Source organism: Manis pentadactyla, chromosome 15, assembly GCF_030020395.1.
Source record: "Manis pentadactyla isolate mManPen7 chromosome 15, mManPen7.hap1, whole genome shotgun sequence".
Classification (NCBI taxonomy): Eukaryota; Metazoa; Chordata; class Mammalia; order Pholidota; family Manidae; genus Manis; species Manis pentadactyla.
The window spans coordinates 56308116-56322119 of NC_080033.1; the positions used below are offsets into that span (position 1 = coordinate 56308116).

At 41.7% G+C, this 14004-nt stretch overlaps 1 protein-coding gene across 3 annotated transcripts in view; it reads left to right on the top strand.

Moving 5' to 3' along the window:
* CDH1 (cadherin 1) overlaps positions 1-14004 on the top strand; it is an 81580-nt gene that overhangs the window by 53123 nt on the left and 14453 nt on the right. For all 3 annotated transcript variants that reach the window (XM_036897668.2, XM_036897669.2, XM_057493586.1), the window contains 6 exons: positions 545-720; positions 985-1113; positions 2661-2843; positions 4056-4300; positions 7386-7531; positions 11536-11760. In XM_036897668.2, the coding sequence (XP_036753563.2) occupies positions 545-720; positions 985-1113; positions 2661-2843; positions 4056-4300; positions 7386-7531; positions 11536-11760 (1104 nt within the window). The remainder of the gene's footprint in view (positions 1-544; positions 721-984; positions 1114-2660; positions 2844-4055; positions 4301-7385; positions 7532-11535; positions 11761-14004) is intronic.

Genomic DNA, 14004 nt, shown 5'->3' on the forward strand with positions numbered 1-14004 from the left:
ATTTTTTGAATCTTTTGCCCTTTTTTCTTTTGGGCTATTTGTCTTTTTCCTGTTGATTTGTCAAGAGTTAATTAGATGTTCTGGGAACTAGCCCTTTGTCAGTCATGTGTGTTATAGATATTTTCTTCACCTTGAAGGTATTGATGTCAAATGACCATTCTCTCAGGTGAAGCTGTGGCTGAGAAGCCAGTTTCGGAAATTTGTGGGATTTTGCTTCTTTTACATGCCGTTCACTCAATATAAGAAACATGGCACAGTGTTTAAGGTTATCTATTCCCCATACTTCCCTTCACTTGCCACCTGCCCACCGCTCAGCCAAATATCTGTTGGAAAAGCTGAGTTCTTAGAACATTGCTCATTGGTACAATGCTTTCTTCTTCCCCTACCATTTTGGTAAGAATTTGGGAAATTGGAGAATGAGGAGCCATGACATGGTACCATCCCCGGAGCCTCTCTTTTTTTCAACACTGGGCAGAATTGAGTGGAGCTGTGTTGACGAGACCCCAAAGCACAGCTTGACTGAGCCTTTCTCTCCAACGCCCAGGAACATCTGTGATGCAGGTCACGGCCACAGACAAGGACGATGACGTGAACACCTACAACGCTGCCATCGCTTACACCATCATCAGCCAAGACCCCGAGCTGCCTCACAACAAAATGTTCACCATCAACAGGGACACAGGAGTCATCAGCGTGGTCACGGCCGGGCTGGACCGGGAGGTCAGGGCTCAAGAGTCCCCAGAGGATGTGAAGGGCCAGTGTGCATTGGCTAAGTCCCACGGACAGGGCAAAACTCTGCTCAGGACAGTTGCCACTTTGTACGGTGATGGTCTGAGCTTTGTGTCTAAATATCTGTCCAGAGGTCTTGTACTTAGAAAGCAGGCTGGCTTTAAACAGATGATAAAAATACTTTTGTTTCTATGCTATGGGCTGGGCCTGATGTGGCTGTTGGTCCTGACTCGGGCATGTTGAATCTCTCTGCAGAGCTATCCCACCTACACCCTGGTGGTTCAAGCTGCTGACCTTCAAGGTGAAGGCTTAAGCACGACCGCTGTAGCCGTGATCACAGTCACTGACATCAACGATAACGCCCCCTTCTTCAAACCAACCACGGTAACACTGCACCTCCTTGGATGGTTTCCGAAGAAGGGTCCTTTATTCACAACTGTGTATGGGTGAACCCTTTGAAAACTTTCCGCAGACACGTGACCTTTAAATAGGAAGCAGATTGAGGTGGCAGTTGTCTCTGTTCCTGTCAGCCTGGGGCTCACTGGTACACGTGTGTGACGTTGCAAAAAGCATCTACTGAACGTGTCCTCATACTGTGCATATTGGTGGCCAATCTTACCAGGTTTTATTTGTTCTTTGAACAAGTACTTTCTGAGTTTATACCAGACACTGTTAGACACTGGAGGTAGTATCACAAAGCAGACAAAGATTCTGTTCCCAAGGAACTTATAGTCTAGCTAAAGACATGATAGGTGACTTACACAAATTATTATGTGCAATTATATTAAGCGCAGTCAAGGAGAATGTGCTGAGAGCCATATTAAGCCTTATTGTATTAAAAGTCAGCTCAGTGGTTACTAACAGAGACTTGACTCCTGTAGTTTAAACAAATAGAGTTGGCTTTATCTCTTATGTCACAGAAGTCCCAGAGAAGATAGTCCACTCTGTCAGGAGAGACCAAGCCTCCTTGTCTTGCTGTCCCACTACTCCTGGTGCATAGCCTGTGTCACCCTGTGGCCCACGGTGGTTGCTAGAGCACCAGCCATATCTGTGCCTCATTTAGGAAGGAGGCAAGGCTGAGGGGTACAAAAGGCATTGCTGCTAAGTCAAGTCCTCTTATTTCTGTGAGGAACCATCCCCCAAGTTTCATGTGCAGCTTGTTAGCACCTGCTATCTGCGAGTAAAAGAGGAAATACAGTATTTAATTGGGGCACATTGCTGCCACCAATAATATAGTTAGTGAAGAAGGGGAGAATGGGTGGGTGTTCAGTAGGCAGTTGGCAGTGTCTGCCATCTAGTACAAGGAAGCTTCACAAAGATAGTGTAACAGTTAGTAAGACTTGAAAGGAGGTTGGCAGATGTGGGACAGGAAGGGTGGAAGAGTGACTGAGGCAAAGGGATAAGCATATGCAAAATGCCCTGAATTAAGAGGAAGCTTGATGCATAACAAGAATGGAAAACCAGTCAGTGTAGTGAACCATTTGAGGTTGGGTCCTGCAGGACCTTGCAGGGTGAGACAAGAATTTTAGAATTTATCCTGAGTGCAAAGGGATGTCATCAAAAGGTTTTAAGCAGAGACTGCAATGACTAGAGTTTCATTTTATGAAATTACTGGAACCACTGAGAATGATGAGGGAGGAGGGGAGTGGTGGATAAACTGCAATGTCTTGCACTTGGCTAAGATCACAGCAGCTGGGCCAGAGTGTGCTGAGGAGCCCGGATAGCCAGGGCTTTGGGAAGCCGCTGCAGACACTCAGGAGGACGGTGCTCCAACAACAGGAAATAAAGGCCCTCCTGGGAGAGTGAGCTTGTCTTCTGAGACTCTCCTCAGAGCTTGTGCTCAGAAAGCATTCCCACAGTCCCCTGAGACCTGGCTCCGTGTTGGGTCTCTGGATGTCCTAAGTGACCCAACTTCTTTGCCCTGCCTGCAGTACGAGGGGACCGTGCTTGAGAATGAGGCTGACGTTGTCATCACCAGACTCAAAGTGACTGATGCCGATGTCCCCAATACCCCAGCTTGGGAGGCTGTGTACAGCATACTGAATGACAACGAGGGACAATTTGCCGTCACCACAGACCCAGTAACCAACGAAGGCATTTTGAAAACAGCTAAGGTTTGTCTGGTGCCTGGCAAGATGCAGAAGCTGACAGCCGGCTAGCTGCCCACGCGCAGGTCCCCTGGGGTCTTCTGCGAGGCAGATCAGCACAGCGGTGGGGGGGCTGGGGGGGCGGTGCTGGTGGACCATTTGTGGTTTACAGTGGCTCTTCAGGCCCATGTGCCCCCACACAGCGCCCCAAAATTGAGGAGGAAATACCATCTGTTTTATAGGCTCTTTCCCTGAAACATTTTCTTACCTTCTATACCTATTTTGCAAAGGAGAGGAAAAATGGTTTACCAGTCTCTTCTATTTTGTGGTGTTATTTCAGAAGTGGGAAAGTAGAACTGTTCTGGAAGGATGTCTTAGAAACCTGAAAACTAAGAAGTTGGTGATTTCCTTGGCAAAGTCAGAGTTAACAGGTCCCTCAATTAGCCCCAGAACTCTGGCTTCCTCTTGAGCAAGTGAGAAGACCCGTCGTGTTTGGACTACTGTAATCTTGTTTCCCACTGAACATTTGATGTCAACATTTTCTGTTGCTATTCTATCAACAAAAGAAGCTGGTGATTTGATTCCCTACCACCTACAAGGTCCTTCATGCAAGTTCCCAGTTTATTCCTTACAGCACCTTTGAGGAGTTCCTATTCCTGCTTCTTCAGGGGTCACAACAGACCTAGAGGCAAAGTTTCCCAAATCACACAGCTAGGAAATGGCCTGGCTGGGATTTGACTTCATTGCTGACTGATTCTGAACCCCATATTCGCCACTAAACTTACTGGGGTTGGCGAGGTGGACAGGCAGGGTCCTCTGTCCATCTGCTGTCACGTGGCCAACATGTCACATAGAATGTGATCATTCTTACTAGTCTCTGGGGGTAAACAAATGACTTCCTGTACTAGTGTTAACTGAGGTTTGCCACTTGAGATTTCATGTAGTTCATCTTTATTTTTCTCCTGAGATTCTCAGCTATAATAAGTTTACCTGGTAGTCTTTGAGAACTCTAAAAAACTACTGATGTGCAGGCCCTACCCTCAAAGATGATTGTTTACTGAGTCTGGGGTTAGGGCCTGGGCATCTGTTACCTTTAAAAGTTCTCAAGTTAATTCTTAATGCAGCCAGATTTGAAAACCACCAGTATTTTGCTAACCAAAAGCAAGAGTTAAGGATTTCATTTTTTTTAAACTGACATAGAAATGTATTTCTCTAACTCAGATTTTTTCTGCTCCTTAGGGCTTGGATTTTGAGGCCAAGCAGCAGTATACTCTGTATGTGGCAGTAGAGAACGTGGCTCCCTTTGAGGTCATTCTCTCCACCTCCACGGCCACTGTCACTGTGGATGTGGTTGATGTGAATGAAGCTCCCATCTTCGTGCCGCCTCAGAAGAGGGTCGAAGTGCCCGAAGACTTTGGTGTGGGCCTGGAAATCACGTCCTACACTGCTCAGGAACCTGACAGGTTTATGGAACAGAAGATAACGTAAGTGTGAGGACTTTTCAACTGACGGCAGCTGGGTGTGTGTATGTGTATAGAATATTTAGTTCATAGCATTTTACCATCATTGGTCTGTTCAAAACCCTTCTCACTGGACTCATTTATTTATTTTTATTCCTTTCTTATCCCCATTCCCCATATCATTTACACATACGTATCTTATCCACATTCCCCTTATCTAACACAATACATGGTATTGTGTTAGAAGTAGCTTACTGTTTCTTCCCTTTTTAGACTCGAGGGCACCTCTGTAATGTAAATCATAGCCACTGATGCTGAAAACACATGTACAAACCAACCGAGAGCAACACTCCTATGACCATGTATGATACGGAATATTCTTAATCTTTTAAGAGGTGGGTTTGACTAGGAAAAACCATCAGAGCACAAATCCAATGACAGGTGTGTCTCGTTAGTAACAGTGTGATTTCTGAGGATCACAGAGGCCTCAGCCAATGTGCCTGCTTCCTCTTCTCCGAGAGACATTCCAATCTGCGTTTATCTTCTTTCAAGGACATTGTCAGAGTGCTCCGAACTATTTAGGAAAAACGTTTGGCAAATCAAAAATATAGAGTCATGCTTGGTAATTGAGAGTGTTCTTTTTTGGGGGGTAGGGAGGCATTTATATTTAGCATCAGTGACTTATTTTATATTTGGCTCCTATGACTTACTAAACTTAAAATAAGAAGAAGTTTAAGTGTGTCTTCCACTTCTGAGGTTCTCTTAGAAAGTGCTAATTCTATCCTGAATGAAAGAGCTCATAAATCCTGTTAAACCATGTGTGTGCACTGCACAGGATGAGCTGTACGGGGGTCCAGGTAGTGATCTCAGTATCAGGTCAAGGGTGATAGGGGATTTTAAAATGGAGGAGCCCGACTGATAACCCCCAAACCTTCTGACTGTTCAGGCTTTACTAAAACAAGCACCACCTGACATGGTGTGCCACTTGGCAGGAAATGAAAGTTGAAACAGAATCTAATCAAGCCTTAGGATCTGATTTCGTAGAAATGTGGGGAGTGAAGAAGTTCAATGCCATGAGAAAGCAGCTAAGTACAGAATGGGGGAACAATGCATGACAGTTTCAACAATGGCAGAAGGGTGGGAGTGATCACCCTAAGTATAGGTTTAAAGAATATTAAGATCAGTTGTAATGTGTAGACTATTCTTGACTACAGATTCAACAGTTCACCTATAAAAGACACCCCTGTGACAATGAGAGAAATGTGAACACAGATTTGGCACTGAATGACATTAAGTAATTACTGTTTTTTGTTAGGTGTGTTAGTGGCATTTGGTAGGGTTTTTTTTAAAAACCTTATTTAAATAAGATAAACGCTGAAATCTTTATAGGAGAAATCTTGTGATGTCTGAGATCTGCTTTCGAATTTTCTAATTTTGTACTTAAAGCCAATGTACTGCTCATCATCTGAGGATTCTTTTAGGTGGTCCAAAATATGAGAGCTGTTAAGATGTGTCTTTAATGAAAGTTCAGAAGGAGAGGAGGAAAACCAAAGGCAATACTGCAGGGCGTGGGGTCAGTGATGAAGCCATGGACTGTATGGTTTCCAGGCTGGATTGGTGTCTTAGTATTGAAATTGTAGTTCAGGGTATATCTGAGAAGTTCAGGACCTAGTCTTAGTAGTGCGTGTAGAGGTCTTTACCCCTGGGATAAAGACCATGTTCCGTTGCTCACTGCTTTGTGCTTTCAGGAAGCTGAGGACTAACCCGCAGGTATCTAGGGCCCTGTCCTCTCCAGGTGTCTTTGCTTCTCTTTCTGAGCCTTTCTGTGACCCCATTAGATAACTGGGCAGTGTACCTCTGTTCTTCAAGACTCTGTTTCCTCTGGTTGACTGTTTCTGGTACTCCTAATAGGGTATTCTTAACCAAATTCTCTTGGCATTTGAATAACTGTTTTGCTGTGTAAGACCAGAAGGCTCTTTATCCTCTCTGGCACCTGCCATTAAGTGCCAATAGTGCAGGCCACCCCCAAGTCACCATGTCAACCCAGATCTCCAAATGCTTGTGGTGGGGGTGTTGGGCAGCATATTCTACCTTTTGAGAACTACTGTATTCTTGGGGGAGCTGGTTTGAAGGGGTCTGCTTTTAAAAGTACGTAAGGATCTTAGGACTCATTGCTTCAGGCAAGAATTATCCACAGATGCTTAGTCTGTTGGATCAAAATTGGTGAATAGGATATTCTCAGATTATCTCCCCTCAGATTATAGATAAATTACAAAGAGAAAAAAGGTGCCTTTACTATGAAGAAATCTGGTGGCCTCTCCCTTACCCAAGTGCAAAGTTAACATCCCCAGTAAAAGAACAGACGTCATGTCCCTCCTAGTGTGATGCAGTGGGGACACATCACCTGTGCAGTGTTCTCACCCCACACCTCCACTGCACGGCTTGATTCTATCAGGGAATAATTGGACAAACCCAAATGGATGGGTTTTCTACAAAGCAAATGGCCTGTTTTGTAGAACTGACATTTCAAAATGGTCAATGCTAAGAAGGAAAAAGCTAAAGAATGGTCCCAAATTAATGAGAAACAAATTTAAGTTTGGTTCCAAATTCAAGAAACATGACACCGAAATGCCGTGCATGATTCTGGATTGGATCCTGAATTGGGGCAGTGGTGTCATGAAAGGTAGTTTTGGGGAAATGGGCGACTTGAATATGTACCATGTATTACATAATAGTTCTATGTCAAAGTTGTATTTCCTGAAATTGAAAGTCAAATTGTGGTTATATGAGGAGAATGCCTCTGTTCTTAGGAGATGACACACTCGAGTATTTAATGAGTAAAGGAACATGTCTTCAACATAACCTCAAATGGTTCAGCAGATCCTGTTATGTATGTGTGGAAACTTACATATATGGCAAAATATTAACAGGTGGAGGGCATATGGTTTGTCGTCATACTCTCCTGGTATCTTTTCTGTAGATGTTTGGTTTTTTTTTTTTATAAGAAAATTGGAAACAAGTATATCAACAGAGAGGAAGGAGCCTTATCCTCCTTCAGCTTCATGCTGTTCATGGTTCCTGTTTTAAGTCAGAACCTGTGCCTTTTCAGGTATCGGATCTGGAGGGACACAGCCAACTGGCTGGAGATTAATCCAGACACTGGTGCCATTTCCACTCGGGCTGAGTTGGACAGAGAGGACTCTAAGCACGTGAAGAACAGCACATACACAGCCCTCATTATAGCCACCGACAATGGTAAGATTGCCCTTCCTGTTTAGCCTATGCTGTTTCACTCTCCTGGCCATTTTGCTCCCTTTCCCCAACCCTTCTTTTGGAGACAGAGTTCATCCTTTTGTTTTTTATCCTATTGTTTATATATCAGTGATATCTTTATCATTGATATATATGATCTTAAGAAGGTTTCACATGAGCAACATTGTGGTTACTACATTCACCCATATTATCAAGTCCCCCCTCACACCCCATTGCAATCACTGTCCATCAGCGTAATGAGATGCTATGGAGTCACTACTTGTCTTTGTGCTATACTGCCTTCCCCGTGGCCCCCCCACATTATGTGTGTTAAACATAATACCCTTTAATCCTCTTTTCCCTCCCTCCGCACACGCCTCCCAACCTCTTTCCCTTTGGTAACCGCTAGTCCCTTCTTGGAGTCTCTGAGTCTGCTGCTGTTTTGTTGCTTCAGTTTTGCTTAGTTGTTATGCTCCACAAAGGAGTGAAATCGTTTGGTTCTTGTTTTTCTCCACCTGGCTTATTTCACTGAGCAAAATACCCTCCAGGTCCATCCATGTTGTCGCAATTGGTAGGATTTGTTTTTTTCTTATAGCTGAATAGTATTCCATTGTGTATATGTACCACATCTTCTTTATCCACTCATCTACTGATGGACACTTAGGTTGCTTCCATTTCTTGGCTACTGTAAATAGTGCAGCTATAAATATAGGGGTGCATATGTCTTTTTGAATCAGGGATCTTGTTTTCTTTGGGTAAGTTCCTAGGAGTGGACTTTCTGGGTCAAATGGTATTTCTATTCTTAGTTTTTTGAGGAACCTCCATATTGTATTGCTTTACACAATGGTTGAACTAATTTACATTCCCACCAGCAGTGTAGGAGGGTTCCCCTTTCTCTGCATCCTTGCCAGCATTTGTTGTTCCATTGTCTTTTGGATGTTGGCTACCCTAACTCGTGTGACGTGGTATCTCATTGTGGTTTTAATTTGCATTTTCCTGAGAATTAGCGATGTGGAGCATCTTTTCACGTGCCTGTTGGCCATGTGAATTTCTTCTTTGGAGAAGTGTCTGTTCAGATTCTCTGCCCATTTTTTAATCAGTTTATTTGCTTTTTGGGTGTTAAGGCATTTGAGTTCTCCATGTATTTTGGATGTTAACTCATCAGATATGTCACTTATGAATATATTCTCAGAGTTCATCCTTTTTATTCTTAAACAAGAGCATTCTAATCGTCAAAAATGAAAATAATTTATGTCAAACAGAAGTTCCTTTTCACTACTCACTCTTGTAGCTAAACTCCATGTCTTCTCTGTGGAAGCCAGGCTGCCTGGGTTTACTTCCTGGGACCATAGCTTAGTACCTATGTGATCTTAGGCTTATTATCTAGGTTTCTGAATACCCTATCTGGATTAAATGAGTTAAAAAGTGCCTAGAAGAATGCCTGCTACATAGTACATGCTCTGTAAGGACTATCATTTTTATCATCGATCATTGTTATTATAAGTGAAGTGTGGATCCGTCCAGATTGTTTCTGTGTATTTGAATACATTTGTATACATAAGGCAATAGAGTTTATTATAAAGCCACTATCTGATTTATAGTTCATTTTGTTTTTGTCATAAAAATCATTATCTTAGATATGTTTTAAATTAAACTAAAATTTTTAATTTATTTTTTACTTGACAATATGTCTACCTTGGTGCATAATAGATGTACCTTTTTTTAATAAGACAGTGTTATCTGCATATGACATAATCTAATCATTCACACATTGAAGGACACTGGGGTTGTCCCCCATTGTTCCTTATTTCTGTGCATGACAGGTTAACATCCCTGTATATGCCTTTATATGCAAACACTCCCCACAGAAAGATATTCAGAAGCAAAATCACTGTTAAAGAGAACCTGTTAGCTTCTTGTGATGAATTCTCTTCCTCTCTTCCTCACTAACCTCCTGAGGTAGTAATTCCAAGTCTGACAATCTAGAAAGCAGAGAGCAAAGCACGTAAGGCCATAATGGGGCTCTAGTCACAGAATACTCGCACATGAAGGGAAATCTAGCCCATGGCTTCAGCTGCAGTGTTAATGCTGGCCATCTGTCTCTAGCTGCATGGGAATTCTGTAGCCTGGCCTGAAAGTAAGTGGAGGAAATGGCCCTTGAACTAAGGGTGGGCAAACTTTCTATAAGGGGCCAGAGAGTAACTATTTTGGCTTCTGTAGGCCGTACAGTCTCTATTGCTCTTGTTGCCTCAAAGCGGCCATACATAATGTATAAAGGAGGAATGTTACGGCTGTGTTCCTAATTTGGCTAGAAGTCCTTAGTTTGCTGACCTCTGACCTAATAGTAATGGCTAAGGTATGGTGGTTCTGAATAATTCTTCAAGTGTTAGTTTGACTGTGTATGACTCAATACTTTTCAGTGTATATGGTCTAAGAGGAGAATTTATTTTCATGTATTTTGGATGTTAACTCATTGGATATGTCATTTATGAATATATTCTTCAGAAAATCTAGTAGCTTATTTAATTTTTTAAAAGTTTTTTTTTAATTAGAAAAAAATTTTAAATGACTCCTGCTCATTGGTTAAGAACTGCACAGGTTGAGGTAAAAAGATCCATCCATGGATGAATGGATGAACCAAATGTTGTCTCCAAAAATCATGGAGTTATTCATCCTTAAGAAGGAAGAAAATTCTGTTACATGTTACAACATGGATAAACCTTCAGGACATTGTGCTAAATGAAACAAATCAATCGCAAAAAGACAAGTGCTATATAATTTCACCTACATGAGACAAGAAAGTAGTCAAATTCATAGAAGCAGAAAGTAGAATGGTTACCAGAGGTTGGGAGAAGGGGGAATGGGGAGTAGTTGTTTAAAAGCTCCAGTTTGTTTTACAAGATGAAAAAGGTCTGGAGATCTGTGTCACAACAATACTGACACTCTTCCACTGTGTACTGAGAAGTGGCTAAGATGGTAAATTTTATGCTATGTGGTTTTTTTAAAACAATTTTACTGAAAGGTAAAAAGAAAAAAATCCTCAGCCTTGCCATCCAGGTGTATCTGTCTACAGGTTTGAGATACAGTCCTCTGTTGTTGGGCGGCTTTGTTTTTTTTTCCTATAATATATTATAGTCATTATCTTAGACATGTTTTATTTATTTATATAATATATAAAAGTCATTATCTTAGACATGTTTTAAATTAAACTAAAAATTTTAATTTATTTTTTACTTGACAATATGTCTACCTCGGTGCATTATAGATGTACCTTTTTTTAATAAGACAGTGTTAGGGACAGAGGGCTGAAGCCATGGGCTAGATTTCCCTTCATGTGCGAGGTTGAAGTGCTATCTATCAGTGATGACAGTTGTTTGAGTATCTACTTTTTCTACTATCCTATGCTAGGTGCTGTGTGAGGACGTAAAAAGATGCAAACATCTTATTACGCTGATGGACAGTGACTGTAATGGGGTTTGTGGGGGGGGACTTGGTGAAGGAGGGAGTCTAGTAACCGTAATGTTCTTCATGTAATTGTAGATTAACGATAATAAAATGAATAAAAAAATAGAAAAAAAAAAGAAATGTAAACACAAGTGTGTATGAGCTTGGAGATGTAAACTTGCTGCTATTTAAAAAGGCTCAAGCCTTTAATAATGACCTCAAAGCCATAGAAGTTCAGTAAAAGGAGAAGAGGTAGAGAGCAATGAGGATTTCTTGCTTGGAGTGTTTAAAATTTCATGGACAATAAAGTTATGTGAGGAAGAGGAGGAAGGGTATCCTTGATGTGAGGAATAACTTGGGTAATTGTTACCCAATTGGGGAACAAGCACACCAGCAACCTGACTGATCAAGAGGGAAGATGTCCTGGGACTGGCAAGCGGAGGCTCCAGGGGCAGGGTGGGGCCTGGTGATGAGCAGGATTTGGGTTTGGTCTGATGGAAGGCAGTAGGGATTCATTAATCAGGGATCCTCAGTTGGGGTGTTTCTTATGTATTTTCTGTTAGGTTCTCCACTTGCTACTGGAACCGGAACCCTTCTCCTCTTCCTCTCTGATGTGAATGACAACGGTCCTGTACCAGAACCTCGAAAAATGGACTTCTGCCAGAGGAACCCACAGCCTCATATCATCGACATCATCGATCCAGATCTCCCCCCCAACACATCTCCCTTCACAGCAGAACTAACACATGGGGCAAGTGCCAACTGGACCATTGACTACAATGACCCAGGTGGGAACTCGAGTCTTGTTTCAGAAACTTTGCTCTGACCTGTGTGCTTCCTCTGCCCTTGCTTCTGAAATTCCCATCCCAACTTCCAGATGTTACCCCTTTCATTTGATGCTTGTTTCCTTGCTTAAGGCATTGCACCTGTGGGGCCTGGCATCTGACTGTGCGGCATACTGCCTCATAATCTGCAACCCAAGTGATTCTGTTTTCTTCACTCAACTTTGGAATGTCTTCAGTTTCCTACTTGTTTTTTTTTTTTTTTAATAATTATTTTTTATTGAAGGGTAGTTGACGCACAGTATTACATTACATTAGTTTCAAGTGTACAACACAGTGGTAGAACATTTATATACATAATTCTAGGTTCCAGCTATCACCCTACCAAGCTGTTACAATATCTTGACTATATTCCTTATGCTATACATTACATCCCGGTTACTTATTTATTTTACCATTGGAAGTCTGTCCCTTTTTTTTTTTTTTTTTTTTTGTTAGGGCATCTCTCATATTTATTGATCAAATGGTTGTTAACGACAATAAAATTCTGTATAGGGGAGTCAATGCTCAATGCACAATCATTAATACACCCCAAGCCTAATTTTCGTCAGTCTCCAATCTTCTGAGGCATAACAAACAAGTTCTTACATGTAGAACAAATTCTTACATAATGAATAAGTTACATAGTGAACAGTACAAGGGCAGTCATCACAGAAACTTTCGGTTTTGCTCATGCATTATGAACTCTAAACAGTCAGTTCAAATATGAATACTCATTTGGTTTTTATACTTGATTTATATGTGGATACCACATTTCTCTCTTTATTATTATTATTTTTAATAAAATGCTGAAGTGGTAGGTAGATACAAGATAAAGGTAGAAAACATAGTTTAGTGTTGTAAGAGCACATGTAGATGATCAGGTGTGTGCCTGTAGACTATGTGTTAATCCAAGCTAGACCAGGGCAATAAAACATCCACGTATGCAGAAGATTTCTCTCAGAACAGGGGGGGTGAGGTTCTAAGCCTCACCTCTGTTGATCCCCAATTTCTCACCTGATGGCCCCCCTGCGACTGTGCCTGTCTTAGGTTGTTCCTCCCTTGAGGAATCTTACCCGTCTCTGGCTAACCAGTCATCTTCCGGGGCCATACAGGGAAATGTGAAGTTGGTAAGTGAGAGGGAAGCCTTATTGTTTGAAAAGGTTAGCTTTTTACTTCTTTGCATATTTATGCCCTGTGGCTTCTATGCCCAGCATTTGTCTTGAGGTATCTTTACCACTTGGAAGAATTATGATACTCGGTAAATTTGATATGAGGCACGAATTCTATTTAAGGGTTGTAATTAGGAAGGAAGAAGAAAAGCTATAGAAGTAGCAGGCGGAAGAAAACATGGGAAGATTGATTATTTCTTTGACATATCTTCTTGTAGAGTAACTTCAGCATGTATAGGTTTTAACTACTACTTAAATTGCACACACACATTAACATAATAGGGGTATAGTTACATAACCAAAGCATATCTGTAATTACCAGCCATCTCCAGTGAAACCAAGAAAACCAGTTAGGCACCTTAGGCATTTGTGAAAACTTATCTATGTTATGGTGGATATTGTCCAACTGAACTTGAACAGTCTGAGAGAAATCAGACAAATTAAAACAACCCATTCCTGGGGACTGTTCACATGCCATATGTTCTTTTAACAGTAAATAGTCTGTAGTTGTAAGACTTTGGAGTGCTACAATTTGCACTTCTCCAAATTCTTGGTTGAGTTCCAACAGTCAAATTTGTTGTTTTACTGTATGCACAGGCCAGCTTAGATATCTCCTTCCTCATTCCCATGGCAAGTCCAGGAACTGGTGGGATGAGTGCATCTACAGGTGTAGCAGTGCGTGGATCTTTGTTGGGGTTTTTTGATGATCATCTTCTGGCATGAGTCTTCCAGAGAGTGCAGATTTTGGAAGTTCTTTTTCATATCGTATCTTAGTTCATTTTTGGGGTAGCCCAATTAGGCTTTGATCCTCTGTATAAACACAAACAGACCCTTTGCCTACACTTTTATATGCCCTTTATACCCTTGTGTAGAACTCGTTGGAGGTTACCACACAGGAACTGCCCTTTTTTTTTTGCTTTGTTTTTGGTATCACTAATCTACACTTACATGACGAATGTTATGTTTACTAGGCTCTCCCCTATACCAGGTCTCCCCTATAAACCCCTTTACAGTAACTGTCCATCAGCATAGCAAAATA